The sequence below is a fragment of the Lepisosteus oculatus genome, chromosome 12, assembly GCF_040954835.1.
Source record: "Lepisosteus oculatus isolate fLepOcu1 chromosome 12, fLepOcu1.hap2, whole genome shotgun sequence".
In the NCBI taxonomy this organism is placed as follows: Eukaryota; Metazoa; Chordata; class Actinopteri; order Semionotiformes; family Lepisosteidae; genus Lepisosteus; species Lepisosteus oculatus.
In genome coordinates, this window is record NC_090707.1 from 27,111,484 (window position 1) to 27,130,406 (window position 18,923).

The 18,923-nt window shown below is 35.8% G+C and overlaps 1 protein-coding gene across 3 annotated transcripts in view; it reads right to left on the bottom strand.

Moving 5' to 3' along the window:
* Positions 1–17,142, bottom strand: part of LOC102684349 (fibronectin) — a 59,189-nt gene extending 42,047 nt beyond the window's left edge. For all 3 annotated transcript variants that reach the window (XM_015359189.2, XM_015359188.2, XM_015359187.2), the window contains exons 1-14: positions 16,823–17,142; positions 16,190–16,315; positions 15,874–16,011; positions 14,321–14,452; positions 13,833–13,970; positions 12,112–12,270; positions 11,829–12,026; positions 8,911–9,093; positions 8,360–8,536; positions 6,864–7,019; positions 6,574–6,702; positions 4,071–4,214; positions 1,880–1,989; positions 239–407 (exon numbers count right to left, since the gene is read on the bottom strand). In XM_015359189.2, the coding sequence (XP_015214675.2) occupies positions 239–407; positions 1,880–1,989; positions 4,071–4,214; positions 6,574–6,702; positions 6,864–7,019; positions 8,360–8,536; positions 8,911–9,093; positions 11,829–12,026; positions 12,112–12,270; positions 13,833–13,970; positions 14,321–14,452; positions 15,874–16,011; positions 16,190–16,315; positions 16,823–16,961 (2,098 nt within the window). In that variant the 5' untranslated portion in view covers positions 16,962–17,142. The remainder of the gene's footprint in view (positions 1–238; positions 408–1,879; positions 1,990–4,070; positions 4,215–6,573; positions 6,703–6,863; positions 7,020–8,359; positions 8,537–8,910; positions 9,094–11,828; positions 12,027–12,111; positions 12,271–13,832; positions 13,971–14,320; positions 14,453–15,873; positions 16,012–16,189; positions 16,316–16,822) is intronic.
* Positions 17,143–18,923: the final 1,781 nt, after the last annotated feature.

Here is an 18,923-nt window from a genome sequence, read left to right on the forward strand (position 1 = left end):
AATGGACATATGGCATGGCACTGAAGATAGTCAAATTAAATTTGAATGATTTATTGCCACATACACTTTAAGTGTTAAATCTGTAAATCAGTTGGAGTTTGCTTAAAATGAAATCCAAACTTTATCATGGTAACATTTTAGAAAGCATTTTTAATGTCCAATCCAACAAATATCTTAAATCTTATTCTCTCTTCTGTAAATCAGCAGAAGTTTATAGATTGTATCGGCATCAACGTACAGGATCCATATGTTGTGGTGAAGTCAAATCGTGTGACCTCTCTCCGTCCATAACGCAGGATACTGATCAGCTGACCCTCGTAAGTGATGCCAGGCTTTAGGCCTTCAATGGTGTAGGAGGTGAGGTGTCCAGGAATAACCACCTCCTTCCAGAGAACACGTCCATTTTTCTGTTTTTAGGAGATATCGTGAACTTTAAAAATGATTCAGATAGTTCTTTTGTGAATTTAAAGCAAAAAAAAACTGTAAAGCCATTTCTTCTGACTCTTTGAGGAATTGAAGTGTTTTACTATTCAGTAATGCAGCACAAATGACTTGGGAGCCAGACAGTTTTGAAACAGTCCTGTGTTGCAGTAGTACAGTAAATGTTCTTACAAAAAAGGTGATGACCGATGTTGTTGCACAAAATTGCCTACATCAAAAGTTCTGACTGCTTAACCACACACACACACACACAACATGAACAAACAGTAATACTTTCCAAAATGTACGGAGGTCAATGTTTTGTAAAAAATGAGAATATTTTTCATTGCCTTCTCTGTTCTACACTGAAGATATTTACTTCCCTTAATCCATTCATACACACTAGTCTTTTGAGATCAGCAATCATATTTTGTTACTCTTCTCACTAAGGCTTCTCCATAGTGTCTTGAAGACATCAAGACAGTGTAACATCCTGCAGCTTATAAATGAAACCTCTTATGATAACAGCAGTTTCCTATTTGTTGACCAGTTCTTGATCCATTTAAATATATTACCTTGGATTACTATGACACTTAACCTTTCATGAGGGGCACCTTCATAAACACTTTTTAGAAATATAAATGCATATGCTTTAATTTTATGTAATCTCCTGGTTGCTTTCTTGGAGAATTATAGTTCCCTTTCTAAACTAATGTTCTCTATCTTTTAAATTCTCCTTGTTTTCTATGTATTCATCTAATTTAGCTCTAATATTTTCATAAATTTACCAGAAACAGAAATGAGACTGGTCAGTTGCTTCCTGCTTCAGTTTTGCCACCATTTCTGTATACTGGGTACCACTCCCATTGAGAGAACGGAAATTTCTTAACTAGAAGTCTACTGAATATTACTCTTACTAGAAAAATGCCATCAAGCCTCGGTGATTTGTTTTTAAGGTTCTTAGCCCTTCTAGAACCTCCTATAAGTTATACTAAAATCACCCAGTACTGCTGGAGCTTGCTTTACAGCATGAAACATTTTATTCTTACATGAATATTAATATTCATTTACTGTTAAGTATATGTTTCTCATTCATTAAATTCCTATTAGCTCAAACAATTCATTGACATTTTCACTAGCAGTAAAAGAAATTTAGATGCTAATATTTAGATGCTAATTCAAGTAAAAAAAAGTGGTTTGTGTTTTTATTTACTTTTAATAAATAAAATGTTCCAGCAACTGTCTGGGCTTTTGGTGTAAGGTTTAACTTTTCACAAAAGAGCCATCTTTTGGTTATTAAATCAAAATCAGAGATTTAAAACTTTAAACGCTTACAAAAACTAAAGATTATATGATCGTTTTTAATCCTTGAAGTTCTGAAGTTGAAATATAAACGGAAAAGAAAGCTTAACAAGGCAATAGGCAATGCAAGCTTATTTTTAAATTTTGCATTCTGTACCGGTCTCCACTTAAGGATGTACTGGACGATGTGAGCAGACTGCGGCGAGTTCCACTGGAGAGGACGTGTATTGGGATTACCAGCTTCAGCAATGGAAATCACAGAGGTGCCTAAACGAAAGAAAAAAAATAGACTCAAGTGATGAATCTTGTCTTAAATATTTAAAGTGAAATGTTTACAATCCATAAACTATTCTCCATGTGTTAACTGAATTAAGTATATACGAATAGCTTTCAAAGGGCAACATTACCTTAACATTAAGATGGGAATGCCTCTACTTGAATACAAACATTCATGAAGTAAACTAGTTTTAAATATTTTCACAAAGCTTTATCAAGTTTCCTTAAGCCAAGAAATAGCAACAGTAAGAAACTTTCACAATTTTCTTTCAACACAACTGGAATGCAGTAAAGGTATATTGCGACTTTGCCATTCCACTACACATTAAATACCTCTACATTAACAGTAATCTCTTCGCTCATATTGAGCATATTTGATCCCCATCTGCATGTACTGAACCACTGAATGTGTTATTCAAATACACATCTTGGAAGCATAAAGGTGAAATTAACTGCAATCTTTTGTTTGTAGATGTACAACAATGATCTTACACAATATTAAACATTCTAGAATTCAAGATACCTTTGCCTATGAAATAGATGGAGCCCAATTATTCATATTTTCCTAATACTCTCAAAAGGATGAATGGTTGTTCACCCCCCCACCAAGCTACCTACAACTTATCACAATCACAAGCTTTTCTTTTCAACTGGTACCTCTTTTAAACTTCTGGGATCAACATATGACCGAAATGAAGATTTGTTAATGGGGCCAGCAGGGGACGCTCACCCTGCAGTCTATGTGGGTCCTAATGCCCCCGTAAAGTGATGGGGATACTATACTGTAAAAAAGCGCCGTCCTTGGGCTGAGATGTAAATCCAAGGTCCTGACTCTCTGTGGTCATTAAAAATCCCAGGGCGTTTCTCGAAAAGAGTGAGGATGTAACCCAAGCATCCTGGCCAAATTGCCCATCTGTCCTTACCAATCATGGCATCCTAATAATCCCCATCTATAAATTGGCTACATTACTCCTCCCCACTAATAGCTGATGTGTGGTGAGCGTTCTGCCAATGCATAATCCAGGTGGATGCTGCACATTGGTGGTGGTGGAGGGGAATCCCCATTACCTGTAAAGTGCTTAGAGTGGAGTGTCCAGAAAAGGGCTATATAAGTGTAAGAGATTATTATAATAACCAACCACTTAACAGAAATGATCAGTTTTAACATCTGATTAAAAGTTTATGGAAATATTTATTTTGTCAAGGACATATGAATAGCATTAAACCTAAAGGTGGTTCACCACCCCTGAATTACAAGTTAAATGAAGGTTTTCTTCTGTACCTTAGTGGAATCTGGACTCAATTTATCCTAATTACATAGGTTGCAACCTATAGGCCAAATTCGCTGTATGCAGTATTTAAATATCACTTAGAAGTGCATAACATTCCACTATTAACCACCACTTAGTCGGAACTAATTTTCAGTAATTTACCAGCACTAGTAATTTTGGAAATGTATCCACTTTTTGTTTATCCTCAGCAATATGACATGATCAAAGACATGTAAATAGGCTTCATGAATGTTTAAAATTTTAGCTTAAAACGTTTGATTGTAAATCAGGATCAGAATTCTTTGTGAAAACTATTGTTCTTAAGAAAAGCAAATGTTTAAGATATAAGCACAATCCAGGGAGAAAGAAGTCAACATGGGTAATAAAGTAACTCCCTGCTGTGACCTCCTATTATGGCAATCTAAGATCCCTAGGGGTAAACAAATAAAAGGAAGGAGGGTGGAGCAAACAAAGCCCTTCCTCCAATATAACACTTTAAAGTAATACAGCTCTCAACTGATCATTTGAGAATAGTAATACAAGTATTCTAGTAGATTTTATTCCGTATTTGAAATAAAGTGACTAAATACTGTTGGATGTTACTGAAAATCTTGTAATGTTACTGTAAAAATTAATCATAAATCTCCTCCCTGGTAGGCACTTGTTTTTATACTTGGAAAGTTCCATGTTTAAAAAAATATTTGTATTTGATGAAGGCTTGATGGTAACAAAAGTAAAACCAAACACTTATTTTTAAGTTTTCCCCAAAAGGTGACATAGAAGGTATAGGAGCTTCCTTACCACTGTGAGGCTGAGAAGGTAGGCAGCTAAGCTCTCCAATTCCATTCCCATAGCAGTAACACTTATATTGGATGCCATGGATAACCTTATCCCAGGATTCGCCAACTTGGTAAAACACTCGAGTCTCTGGTTCTTGGCACTGGTCTACAATGATAAATAAAAAGCTGTTTATATACATGTATAACTTTTTTTTTTACAGTCTACTATCCTGAAATAAATTTGATGGCTGTACCAGCAGCTACCCATTTTACCGCTCTCCTCAGTAAATTTGATTAAATTTGTTCCCAGACCAAAGAAACTCTAATGGTATTCACACTACAATGTTTTGCTTTCCTGCTGTTCTGTGCAAACGAGATCTCCCATTTCATTTCAACTGCAAAGAGATACTATCTGCCCCAGAAATTGCCATTTGAGCAGTGTACTTGAAACCCTATAATTGAAATATTGCAAACTTGTTCCAATGGTTGTAATTAACATGTTCAGTAGCAAAACATCTTATTTCAATGAAAACCTTCACAAGTCCCAGAGATTGAGTTCCTGTATTTGGTTAAACTTTAAAAAAAATGAAACTGTTTCAATTAAGGAATAAATACAGGTTTTACTGCCAGTTTACAAAGTATAGCTCTAGAAAACATATCCATGATGTTGTTGATTTCCACAATGTGCAGGAGCAGCTGTGGACACATACCAATAATCTGGCTGCATAAAAAATTCTCCCATTGCAAGATTTTTCCTGTTTTTATACAAGTAAAACAAATTTTAAGGCTACTATTATCAATATGAGCTAGTTTTAAGTATATGCTGGATATAGTGTACTAAAAATACAGTATAACAGAAGTTTATAGTGCTTTTAAAAGTAAATTCTCAAAGCGCTTTAAGTAGTTAACTTTTGTCAGTACAGTCCCTACATCTGCAAACTTAACACAAATTTGTGATTCAGTCTGACAAATGCGGTCTCACATGGAAGAAGTGTGGGATGAAACCCACCAAAGGCCATGCAACTGTCTAGGACTGCGGGATAAATCTAGCAAGTGAGTGAGCCTATCCCTGCCCAAGTACCCATTACTTTTCAATGTTTTTGTGTTGTAACAAATGTTCCTGGTTCTGTTTTGGTGAACGATTGGCTGGAGATGACTTTATAGACTCATTGTCAGTTTTACGGCCTTTTAAATTACAGTGGGGTGTGCTAATCATGAATCAGAATAATAGCTGTAAGCAACCACCCATCAGAAAGGCTGATGTTTGTTTACTGTTATTTTAATCAATGTTTTTATTAACAAAGCTAAAGCTAATCACTATAGGGAGGGTTACCCGAGTCTTTTAACCATACAGTATATCATATGTAGTACATTTGACACAGAAAGGGTGAACATGGTTATATGCAAGTTTGGCTGTTATAGACCCCTACTGTGCAAAGAAGGATGTATTTCAAGAGGTTTCTAAAATGTATAGTTCTATAACAATTAAATAAACTAATTCTGTAAAAATTTAAGGATTATACAAACTGCTTGCTATTGGTCATTTATCATTTTAAAAAGGTGGTTAACTGTGAATTAAATGTAGGTCTACCTGGGATACCTTTTCATTTTGGGAATATTCACAGAAAAAGAAAGAGCTTTGGGGCAGCCCAGGGGTCATCTTAAAACATAATAGAGATCTGAATCCTGACAATTACTTTTGAGATGCATTTGCAACAATGTATAGTGTTACCATAATGAAAACATAAAAGCATATGTTAAATTAGAAGCCAGATTGGATCAATACCTTTAAGGTCAACCAAGCAAAAAGGGGATTCCTTGTTTCAGCAGCATTGCTGTTCTTAAATATTGAATTTTATGAATTGACATCTTCTAAAATTAGTTCAAATAGGTAGCTGCATCAACATGCATAAGGCTGCAAAGGAACAAGTAAAGGTTTATTTGAAGTTGAAAAGAGAAGAACCACAATGTTTCGGCTGTCACCCGAAGAACGCTCCACAGCTGAAAAGTTGTGGTTCTTTTTTCCCCCTCTTTCCAGAATAAACCTTTACTTATCTTCTAAAATTAACTTTAAATTTTGGTATAAAATGAATTTGGAAATGGCATTCCCAGCATACTTAATAGGTGTTACTGGAAAATGTATTTCAATTGCAGTGCTTGCTCGAATCCTGTTTGATCTTAGATGTACAAAAATACTTCCCAGTCCTCTGTACCTGGGGAAAATGCAGGCAGCCATTAAGTAAATACCTCAACCAGTGACTGTACACCTCAGCTATGACTGCACATGGTCAATACAAATGAGGTACTAAATTTAATTTCTAGTGCTTATTCTTTTTGATTTGGTTTGTTGTTTTTCCACTATTTTTTGTGCTGTAGCACTACAAATCCTCACAGACATGGGACAAACAAAATTGTTGACAGTGACCAAGACTTTACAAGGATCATGAAGTGGTTTATCAGATAAAAGCCTTAAAATGTATCCAAATGGAAAAAAAAAAAATATCTTACACATAAAAATAACCTACCAATAGCATCACATTTCCATCTGCCACGGCCTTGTCCATAACATGTACAGTTCATCATATAGCCTTCATCGTGACGTTTAGTAAAGGTCTGGTTCACCTCATATGTCAGGCCATCAACAATGCACTGATCTATTTAAAGCACAGAAAAAATAGAGAAATATTCTGATAGGTATAATTTAAATAGGATTAAAACAACCTTATAACCTAATAATGCATCAGATAATAACAGATTTATTGCCTTTTACATTACATCTTTGTTTAAAAAAAAGTAATCCAATCTTAAGACAGACCTCTCAGCTGTGAATACGCAATGCAGCTCCATTCACCACGTCCATTTCCAACACATGTACACCTCATCATGTGTCCTAGGACATCATGTCGCTTGTCCCATTGGTCACCAACACGGTACATAACTCCCTCACTAGTGGTACACACCTCCTCATGAGCTGCAAATAAATGAAACTCAGCATTCAATAAATCTGACATGCCACTTAACAACCGCAGAAATGTTCATCTTGCATACAAATGAAAACAAATGTATGTAATGGTGCTCCATGCAGTTTAGAATTGTATTATAAAATGCATATTGAAATTAGTAAAAGCAGAAAACACTGGTCTACTGAATACAACTTAACTATTCCAATCAGAACATTTGAACAAACAATACAGAAGAAGTAAATTGTTTCAGGATATTTGGACATGACTGTTAAAAGGACAGGATGTTCCAAGAAGGGTGGTAGGGAAATCAAGGATGTGACTCAGAAGCCCTAAGGGGAGCAGTGGGGAATCAAGTATGTCAAAGAGTAAAGAGAAATCTGGACACTGTTATTCATGGACAAAAGCCAGATTGTGAACATGCCAGGCAGACTTCAGCTTTGGAGAAATCGGTTTAGTAATGTCGGTTTAGTAACCTCTTGCTAGACTCTTACAAAGCCATACAGTAATGGTTTTATAAAAACTCCTAATGGGCAAGCACCACTAAGAAATTTGTTATATACACAACTACCAGTGTTTTACATTACAATTAGGACTATTTGTCATAACTATGTGAAAGCTGTACTTTAGTTTTTGCCAAAACATTCAATTTTACTGTTAATCTTCTACATGTTGCAGCACAAACATTTCTATAAACAGCAGAATGTAGTCTAATACCATCATTAATTACATCAATAAGGATGAGTCAGGCAGTTACAGAGATGGCAATGCATGCCCAGGAAAACATTACCTTCACTATACTTCAGAACTTTTTTTTAAGGGGTGTGCTTAAGAACACCACCTCATTTGTCAAGCATGAGCTCCAATGTTTTTACTGACATTTTAACTCATGATACTAATAGAATAATAAATTCTGGTATTAACAGAAAAGGTTATATGCAAGAAAATGCCTCAAAGTACTGGGTAGCGATTCATTACGCAGCAAGAAAATAACCCAGAACAAACTGCCAACACAACCACCACAAAAACACTAGCTACAGCAAAACACCATTACAAATACAAACTGCTTGAACACACTGAAAAAAGTGTTGATTTTACTGACCTACTACATTGAGGGCTTTGTATATAACTCTGAAAATATTCATAATGAATAACCCTCCCACCCCCCACCATCTTAGTGAACAATGTCATGGAAATCAATAAAGTGTGGAAACACAAAGGTTTTGTCTTAAAAGTATGTGGTTTCAATTGGTATCCTACTAGTGTCTCAAAAGTAAACATTTACATTTCAAAAAGAGCTCCACACCTCTTTTAAAAGACTATTTTAACAGTCTCCTGCTAGCTGCTTTACCTGCCATTGGGCAGAACCCAAACTTCTGGTCACCATCATAATTGCTGGTGGTGCCACACCATTTCATCCCATCCCTTCTTCCGTCCGCAGTGCAGTCTGTGTAATTGCGCCCATTGTACAAGAAAGGGAAGTGACACAAAGCTCCATTGGAGTTGCCACCTCTTGTTGTTACCAACACTGTCATGAAAATTAGAAAAAAAAAGTCATTCTCCAGGAAATCTTAATTTTATTAAAGATTAAACTTACTTTCTAGTTCTAATAGCTTCTGATCTCTAATTTATGTTTAAGAAGGTTTATTTTATCCACTGTGGTCAGCCTTAAGTCTACCTCGACTGGGATAGTGGAGCAAGAGCAGGAAAAAAAAAGGATTCATTATATTCTGTGAAAATAAATATACCACATATAAACCAAAGATGATCTTCTTTCCGTATATCATTTTAAATTCCAATAAAAAGTATGCTTCGTAAATAAGTCTCCTTCTGGACATTAACCCTCACTCTAATGCAGAGGAAAAATACCACACCATTGTAATAGTGTCTTTTGACACTCACCATTCTTCTGTGTGCAGAAGGAGTACATACGGTCCTGTTCATAATTGGAGGAGGTGCTGCACCACAGCTGTCCATCACTGCGTCCCTCAGAAGTACAGGAGTAGTAGGACTTACCCATAAATACAAATGGGAAAACACAAGGCTGCCCATCTGAGTTGCCACCATAAACCTGTGACTGACCATCTAAAACAAAAAAAAATAATCTTTAAAATAATCTGTGGATACAAGAACATCAGTGTGGATGAGTGAGGACAATTTGGCCCATCTTGCTTGGTACTCTAGAAGCCAAGTAAATCCATAATTTTGTCTTGCTGTTTCATTGGTGACCACAGTTTGGGTCTCAACCAGCTAGCCAAGAAGCCTTTTCCAACTATTCTCTGAGTTTCCTATTCTGTCATAAAATTTCCCTGAAGTTTCCAATTGTGAACCAACGTCCTTATTTCACTAACAAGTGAAAAACAGTACACTAGGTTGAATCTGGCAATACCCCTTGGGATTCTTTACTTCTGATCTAATTTACTCTATATCATCTCTCTTCTAAAGACATTAAGAAGCTCCCCCAACCTGTTCATATAAAATAGTATTTTTTTCTATAGTATGGTGATCAAAATTGTACAAATGTTCTCTATATGTTGCCATCATGAGAATATAGAAAAGGCAAAACACCCAGATCTCTTCCTGAGGCACCCTTTCAAGAGGTATAGTGCATGCTCCCACTACCAGTGTGAAGCACTTGAGTTTGCCACTCACTCCTTTTTAGTATCAAGAACTTTAGTGTTTTGTAATTTATAAATCATGAATGGTATTGGGCCTAAGAAGCATTCACATCTACCCAGTTAGAGGCCATGCCCCTTTAATAATTACTATGCGTTATAACTAGTCTGATCCATGGGTATATTGGAATCCAAAGTAATGTCTTCAAACTGAAGAATCAACCTTTTATGAAGGACCTTATCAAACCGCATCACGTCATAAAAATTAAAGCATATCCAATGTCCTTCTCACTTAACTTGCTAGAAATCTGCAAACAAGACCTTACCCTTTTTAAACCTATAGTGCTGGTCTCTTAAAATGCTGTTGCTTTCCAAGTATTTGTCTAATTTAGGTCAAATTATAATTTTTATAACTTTACCACTAACAAGACTGACTGGTACTGTTTTCCACTTCAGTTCTGTCACCTTTTTCTGGATTGGGGCTACATTTGTGATTTTTCAATCTGTGTGTACTGCCCTTTACAAGGAGTTGAAATATCCTAGTTAAGGGTCTATGAATAACCCTCAAACCATAACTGGGAAAATACCAACAACCCCAGCAATTTAACTATCCTAGGTCTTCCAGGTTCTTATTTTTGGTTACATTAAAACTTACCAGTACTGCTGCAGTATACTCCAAAGGAGTATGTTATCGATGTATTCTATTGTAAATATCTATGTGAAATACTTACTCCCACTTTTGTTCTAGTCCTGTAAAACCGATTCTAATTTTTTGCTTCTTCCAATAATTTTTTTGGTCTACCTCCTGGCAATGCAATTTTCTTTCAGCTACGCAAGTAGCACTCTCTCTCTGAATTGTGGTCCATTTTATGCAGTATCTCAAGACCCCTCTCTTAATATCTCCATCGAATCATTAGGCCATAGTTTCCTAGACTTAGTATTACCATCATCTTAATGATTCTGTATCCATCTGCCACTATTACCCTTGCAAATTCTGCCTTAATCCTCATTTTTTACATTCTGTCCTTTGAGGAATTTTGGAGTATGCTTTAAAAGATACCTATAATGATCAATTTCACAGTAGTTCTATTATACTTACGCCCTAAATATAACTGGTTGTTTTGGGTGTCAAGTATATAACCCTATAACACCTATTCTTCTGAAGAAGTGTATACGTATAAATTTTAGATTTTTTCTCTATCATCCTCACCTAAATATGTGGTTCTTATAGTGACATAATCCATATATAGTTCAGCAGCAACAAGTTCTGGTGTGTTATCACTTATTCTTCTAGCACTGAAGGATATGAGTTATTGGTTTGGAATTTGTTCTTGGTGTTGCCCAGGGCTTTTGCGAATTCAGGGGTGCTCAATCGAGTTTATACCAGATTAATTAATTTGTTTTATGATTTAATCCAAAGTGACTTCTGCAAATAACTGAGAATTTAATAGCCATTTTTTAAAGTTTCCTCCCCAGTAGGCTTAATAAACTAATGTATCCAACTCATCCTTAAATGTAGATCAACCAGTGAAACAGGAGACATGGCAACTTTAAGCTTTACAAAAAAATAGATGGGCATTCAAAGTGCCAACTCATGCGGTTCAGTCCAAATAAATTATTCAGTGCAGAAAATATCAAACTAAACCCTTTTAAAGAACTATAGATCCTTAACCTGAAAGCCAAAGGTTTACTTTTCTATTACAGGCCAGTCAAATAAGTTTGCAACTGTAGAGTGGTATTTCTCAATCTTTTCCATCCCACAGCACACTTACATAAATTACAAAATAACTGTGGCATAGCTTCTCCACTCCCCCCTCACATTATTTTCAAGTGTAATCCAAATGTGCTTTGAAGTACATATATTCCTTATCCTGGCAGGAACTTATGACTGTGAAACAGAGCTCTTGCTTATATATCCATCAAACCTAAAAAAATGTCACCACATATAAGCCCCATGTAAACATCCTTCTGTCTCCCACGTTTTGTGGTATATACAAAACGTTTGGTTTGGTTATTGCATAAAGGCTAAGTATGAACAATATTTATTCACCTTTTTCCTTATATGCAGCTCTTCCAAACTTTTTGGCAAACTAACATCTGAAGATGCATCTATGTGCCACAATACACAGGCTGACAAACACTGCCCTTCAGCAAACACTGTTCTGAATCTATGGCAAATTAACACCGATTATGCTTGCAACTCACCCCATTCCACACAGCTCACTCCATTACCCAAGCATGTACAAAGCATTTGTTTGCTTCCTTGTGTCTTTATCCATTGCATCCCCTCGAAATAAGAAACACCTGAATCAGTCAGACAGGTTCCCTCTGTCGGAGGCTCTGGCTGGGGCAGGGGCTGATGTACAGTGGTCTGAACACTAGTAACCACTTGAGAACCCGTGCCTTACAAAAAAATTAACAATTTAAATTAGTTTAAAAAAATTTCACAAATGTATTACTTTAAAAATTGAATGTGAAACTAGTTTACCAAGGCTTGAAGTGTGCAGAGAAGCATGTCTTTCACATTTCCATTCCCCTCGACCATTTCCTGTACAGATGCATTGAAGAATGTGGCCTCTAGCGTCTGTCTTGGTCCAGGTGTCTCCAATTCTGTAAGAAGTCCTAGTATCCTGGTCATTGCATCTGTCTATCAAAAAGATAAAAATATGCCTTTTGAAATATTATGCTCATTTGAGATTTAATTTATATTAAAAAAAATGTTAGTCTGCAGCAAGTATTATTCTTTTGTCATAAGTAGAGAATGAGTTAAGTTTATACAATATACATTCCAATTACTTATGCTGGTTAAATATTCATATTTATAAACTTTGCAAAAGATGTATTTGTGAGCAGAGCAAAAACAAACCCCAGTAGCATTCATATTAACAATAATCCATGTGAAAATGGATAAACCTGTACAAATGAACACCTGAAAACCTAACAAATTCTATATCACGCTACTTCTCATTTTTATTTATTTTTAACATGCCATTTTGCTCTATGTCTAAAGTATACTGAATAAAAATGTATCGCAAAGATGAGTTACTCCAAATAGATTAATTAAACCGATGTTCCTGACAATTTAAGTAAGATTGCGCTTTTAATTTGAAATAATAATAATTGCTTACACTTATATAGTGCTTTTCTGGACACTCCACTCAAATTGCTTTACAGGTAATGGGGACTACCCTCCACCACCACTAATGTGCAGCCCCACCTGGATGATATGACGGCAGGCATAGTGCGCCAGAATGCTCACTACACACCAGCTATCAGTGGGGAGGAGAGCAGAGTAATGAAGCCAATTCATAGATGGGGATTATTAGGAGGCCATAATTGGTAAAGGCCAATGGGAAATTTGGCCAGGACGCCGGGGTTACACCCCTACTCTTTTCGAGAAACGCCCTGGTATTTTTAATGACCACAGAGAGTCAGGACTTCAGTTTTACGTCTCATCCGAAGGACGGCGCCTGTTTACAGTATAGTGTCCCCGTCACTATACTGGGGCATTAGGACCCACGTGGACCGCAGGGTGAGCGCCCCCTGCTGGCCCCACTAACACCTCTTCCAGCAGCAACCTTAGTTTTTCCCAGGAGGTCTCCCATCCAGGTACTGACCAGGGTCACACCTGCTTAGCTTCAGTGGGTTACCAGTTGTGAGTTGCAGAGTGATTTGAAAAATCCATTAAAATTAGACACGCTACTATCAGCAGACCCAATATATATTTTGAATTCTGAATATCAACTTCTTCCCCTTGGTAAACATTTAAGGGTTCCTTAACATAGATCAAACATACAAATATTTATTTTGTTCTAGTTAAGGTGGGTAGCTGCGTCAGCATGCATAGGCTGCAAAGGAACAAGTAATAGGTTTATTCCATGCTGAAAAAAAGAAGAAAGAAAACAACAGGAAGAAGGCTCCACGACCGAAACATTGTTTTCTTTCTTCTTTTTTTCAGCATGGAATAAACCTATTACTTGTTCCTTTATTTTGTTCTATATTACTACAAATAAATAGCAAGGTTAATGCAATTCTCAGCATAAACCAAATACGTGATGACTATGTTGTAAGGAGTTATGCATGTGTAATGATACGGGCTATGTTTTTGCGATATATTTAGATGTATCAAAGTGGTGTGTGTCCAAAAGAAATCCCCTAAAAGAAAGACATAAGAAATTAGCATTTATTCAAATTGCTCTAACTGCTTACTTCTAGAAGTGCAGGTGATATGTCCATTTCCTTCTCCCAAACAGGTGCAGTCTACCATCATCCAGCCTTGGTAGGGTTTCTCCCATATCTCACCAACCACATAAGATGTGCCAGCAGTGTTGTCATAGCATCCCTCAGCTAAAGAAGACAGGACAAATAAACTGGACAACGGCCGAAAGAACGAGCTTTGAGGAATAACCATACAGAGAAAAACAGGACAAACTGACTAAAATACTGTACCTGACACTTGAAGAATCCTTAGGTATTTCTGTTCATGTCTCCCCCCCTACCATTTTAATGTTAAATTAGATTAAGTACCTAACTGAGTAATATCCACAACTTCTGAACAGTCTCTAGTGGATACTATGAGTAACTTAATACTAGTTAATAAAAGACTAAACATGACTGGATTGGAAACTTCAGATATCTACATCTACATTATAATTATGTTACAAACCACCAGAAATGTTTATTTTCCTGCTGCTTACCAACAGGTTTGCAGGTCCATTCTCCCTTTCCATTTCCCAGACAAACACACTCCAGCATGTAGCCCCCTGTCTCATGTGGCCTCCTCCAGGTATCTCCAATCTTGTAAGATTGTCCTCCCTCATGACACCGGTCTGTCAGAAACAAGACATTTGCCATAGGCTCCTCTTTTGCTATGTACAGTATATATGTACACACTGAAGCATTAAAAGCACAAAAAATGAGCATCAGAACTAATGCTTCTCAGTAAATATACACATAAAGGTTAGAGAGGGAAGCTCTCAGACGTATGTTCTGTAAACATACATGTATAAAGAAAACGAATGTAAAACATCTATATATGGTGACAAAACTGAACTAACTTAAGACCATAAAACATGCTCCTATTACAAGTAAAGCTTTAGACACCATCATTGCAACAAAGGATTATTTTCAATTATTAAATTGCTGTTGGGAGGCACTCAAGTTAATGCATGTTGCTGAGCAGAAAACAGTACAGGAAAGGGGTGAATTATTGCTCAAATTACAGTGATATAATTAGTGGAGTACTAGAGGGGTCTGTATTCAGATTATAGCTATAGTAAAACAGCAAAAAACACAGATTAAAAATAGGAGAGTTAGTTACTGTGTAAGCTACAGAAGAAATTAATGAGGAATGCGAAATCAGGTGACATGACATTTAAAGCAGATGTGCAATTTCACATCCACAACAAAATATAATCTAAGACATTAAACACTGACATTTAAGATACTTATGAAACTGTAAAAGTACACACACATATCTAAATATAGGGAAGCAGTAAGTGAAGCCAAGAGTGTTAGAGAGCTAAATGTTTGAGTTGAATTCATCAGCTGTTATAAGCTTACTTAATTTTAAGACTTCATTTAAGATAGTATTACAGTTTTCTAAAGCTAATCAGTCCAGAACTGCATGTTTTCAGTCTTAAACATAAAAGACTACCAAAGCACAAATTCAACCCAATGCACTTTGGGTTCACAATCAGTAGTAAATCATGAAACATGGGAAAACAGAAACAACAACAAAGAAAAAAACACATTTCAAATTGAAAAGGGGAACCACTTTTTTTCTTTATACAAAGGCTTGTTGGAGTCTGATTAAAGTAATCCATCCATGATGTTGAACCTAAGTCTTTTTTACAAGAAATTACTGAGAAATTCTGAATTTTGCTACTAACAGCAAGCTAGGTGGGCCAAACAGCTTCATCTAGTAATATTTATGTTTTCAAAGACATTACAGATGTGGTTCTGGTGTGTAGTACAAAGTATCTTTGTTTTTTTAATACATTCAACTTCACAATGACTAGCAAGACTAAACACCTTGATACAGAAATAAAATTATTACAGGGTATAAAAGGGACAAATACAGTTAAGGTTTGTAATGTAATGTCTATTATAAAGTATATTTTACTACAAATTTAATAATTTAATTTAAAATCAAGCCATTAAGGAGTAGTCCATGTTATTTCAGTTAAAAGTTTTAGAGTCAACAACATGCCCAAAAAACCTTTAACACCGTGGTCCACATGAAACTCACTAGCAATTGTGCAGCTAATCTTTCCTCTGCCAGAACCAATGCAAGTACAGTCCCAGATCATGCCATCCTTTGGACGCTCATATGTTTCTCCCACGCGATAGGTCCGTCCATTGATTTTATCATAGCAAGTTTCTTCAGCTACAGGAAAGCAAGCATTGAACAGTTAGGAGTTTAGTTACAATGCACCATCTGATGATATTTATTCTTTCCTTGTATCCGTGTGTTGATGTACGCAAAAAATATCCTATTCTAATTCCAGTTTTACAGAAGTGTACTGTAATTATATTATGGAAAAAGTAACTTCCTGCAAACTCACCTTCTGGTTTAGTTTTGCATTTAATTCCTCTACTTCCATGACAAGTGCAAACCAATGTACTGCCCAGGTACGGACGCTCCCATTGTTCGTTAATTCTAAAAAATCGTTCGCCCTCAAGGCAGCCGTCTAAGAAGATAAAGAAAAATCAATTTCACTATGCGTTAAAATATCCCCCTCATCAATTATACCATAAAGATATTTAAGGCGCAGTGTTCCTTTCATATTATTGTTAAATAACACCCTCGAGCTTAGTCGACCTATGGGCAAGATTCTGGAAACAGGGCAATACGTAGTTTTGAGGTACTTCATCTTGTACGCCTACTTTTCTGAAAAAAAAACAGAAAAGTAAAAGTAACACCGTAAAATTAACACTAACAAGCTTTCTTACTGTAAAGTTGTACGTTACTAGAAAAGAGATGCTATTACTTTATAAACTGCTCTTCGAATAGAAAAACTGCAAAAACAGCAACTGCCCAATTACACAGTAATTGCAACGCATTAAACATAAATCGTCATATAAAACTCAGGTCAATCACCTCTCCTTTAAATTTTAAACTGCGAACTTAATGGTATACAATAATAAAAAGCGAGAACCCAAATTCCAGTTTTGGTAGGGATAAACGGTATGCTTACCCTGAGAAAGCGATGCTTCGTCGAAAGGGATTACTTGCTGAGCCTGCCTTTTGCTTTTAGTTGCATGTTTGGGCATACAATGGACAACACTGCTGAAACATAACGCAACTATTAAGCCTATCATAGGGCTACAAGTCATTCTATAGTTTTGAAACCTTTTGCACGAACACGAATACTGTTATTTGTAGGGCTATCCCTAGCAAAAGTAACCTCAAAAAGATCAGCACTCGGCCAATCTAATTCCTAAGGTTAAACTTCCAAGACAAATGGCCTGAACCCTTTCCCTTGCAATCACCAAACCCCAGCTCTTCGGAATGGGAGAAGGGCTGCTCCAGGGAGGGTTTTTATTTAACGGGGAATCTGTTTTCCAGAAGAGGAGGGTCTTAGGTTCTTCAGACCACTTCGGACACTTACGTCATCGAAAAGAGTAACCATTTTCTTTGCAAACAACTTTAAGTGGGATAATGTTATTTTTTGTATGTTATCCGTAAATTAGTATATATTATTTCGGGAAAAGACTGGAAATTTATAGTTAGATTTATTTTCGTTGGTTTTACTGTAAAACGTGATCTACAATGATTTCGAATCATTGCAAAGCGAGGTTTTTACAACAGTAGATTTGATCAGATATGAACATTTTCTTCACGTCTTCGCATCGTAAGTCGTCCATGTATTAGCGTGATTTTTATTTTCGTTTTTTATGTGGGTCGGTGCCTTAATAAAATTGTCTACATTACTGCTTTGTTCTTAGTTTCTGTACTGGTTAACCGTTTTTTTTACATCATTTTATTGTAACACGCATAAAGGTATTTAGTGATATTTTTTATAAAAAACGTAGTCACGTCCCAATCTGTTGAGATTTACAAAAAAATGAAGTACCCGTATTTTTAAAATATTTCAAGCCTTAGACACAAAGGGGCATACGACTGTGAAGTAACTGGTTAATTCTATGGAATACATTTTAAATTTAATTTATTTAAAATAATGAACCACGCTCATATAAGATCAAATCCTGAAATGACCGTTACAAGATAATGGGAATAATTGAAACCACCGGGAAAATTGTAACTCGGTTTCGAGAAAAAAATTTTCCAGAAACATAAATTAAATTCCTCCATTTAAACAATACTGGAAATTGCCTCCACCTTTTAGTATAAGCAGTGCCAATCAAGTAAGCGCACTATGTAAGGCTATCACTGTATAAGGGAGTATCTACTGAGAACATTTGAAAATCCACACAAATTTGCACTTAACCAAACGCAACAACAATTACATATTTTTCTCGTTTATGGTTATACTGTTACAAAAGCAGGAGCAATACCTATGCGGGAAAAGAGGCTAAATATTTGTGTTTTAAGACGATTAACTGGCGAAAATTGTTATTAATAAATTAGGTTATCAATTGAAGGGTTATTTTTAATCAAGACTCCTGTTGTCTTAGTAATTAATTTGTAACATTTATAAATATTGTTTACAGAATTAAACAAAATGAAACTACAAATGCTATTTTCTTCAGTTCAGCCCATGACAAAATATTCATATGTAAGAACGAAACAAGGCCCTGCTTTGCCTTAACATGTGTTATCAATTACACTGAATTACATTATACTCCAGTGGTGCTTCTGTGGAGGAGTGCACAAATCCTTTAGGGAACCAAATGACTTCTGGCATAAGTATTGAATATTCCCATTAAATATCAGCGGGAAACGCTTCAGTTTCATTTCATAGTTAAGCATTGACACAACATAAATAATTTAGCCTAAATATAATCTCTTGATTATATTTTATATTAGCAGAAAGAAGCAATAAGGAACACACTTAACATCATTATCTTTGGCCAGAGTAAATCAATGCATGTGTGTTCTACTGATAACCTTCTTTAAAGAGGTTAAAGTGTTTGTAAACGTATTTCTCTCATTTAAACCTGAAACAGAGTTTTAGAGATTCTTTCATTTCACACCATTATGTTAGTATTTCATTTCAAATGTAATTATATTGCAACATTTAATAAATATTTTTTAAAGACTTGAATCAGACAAATTGGAATTACAAATGCTAATTTCTTCAGTACAGGCCATGACAAAATATTAATAACGAAGGG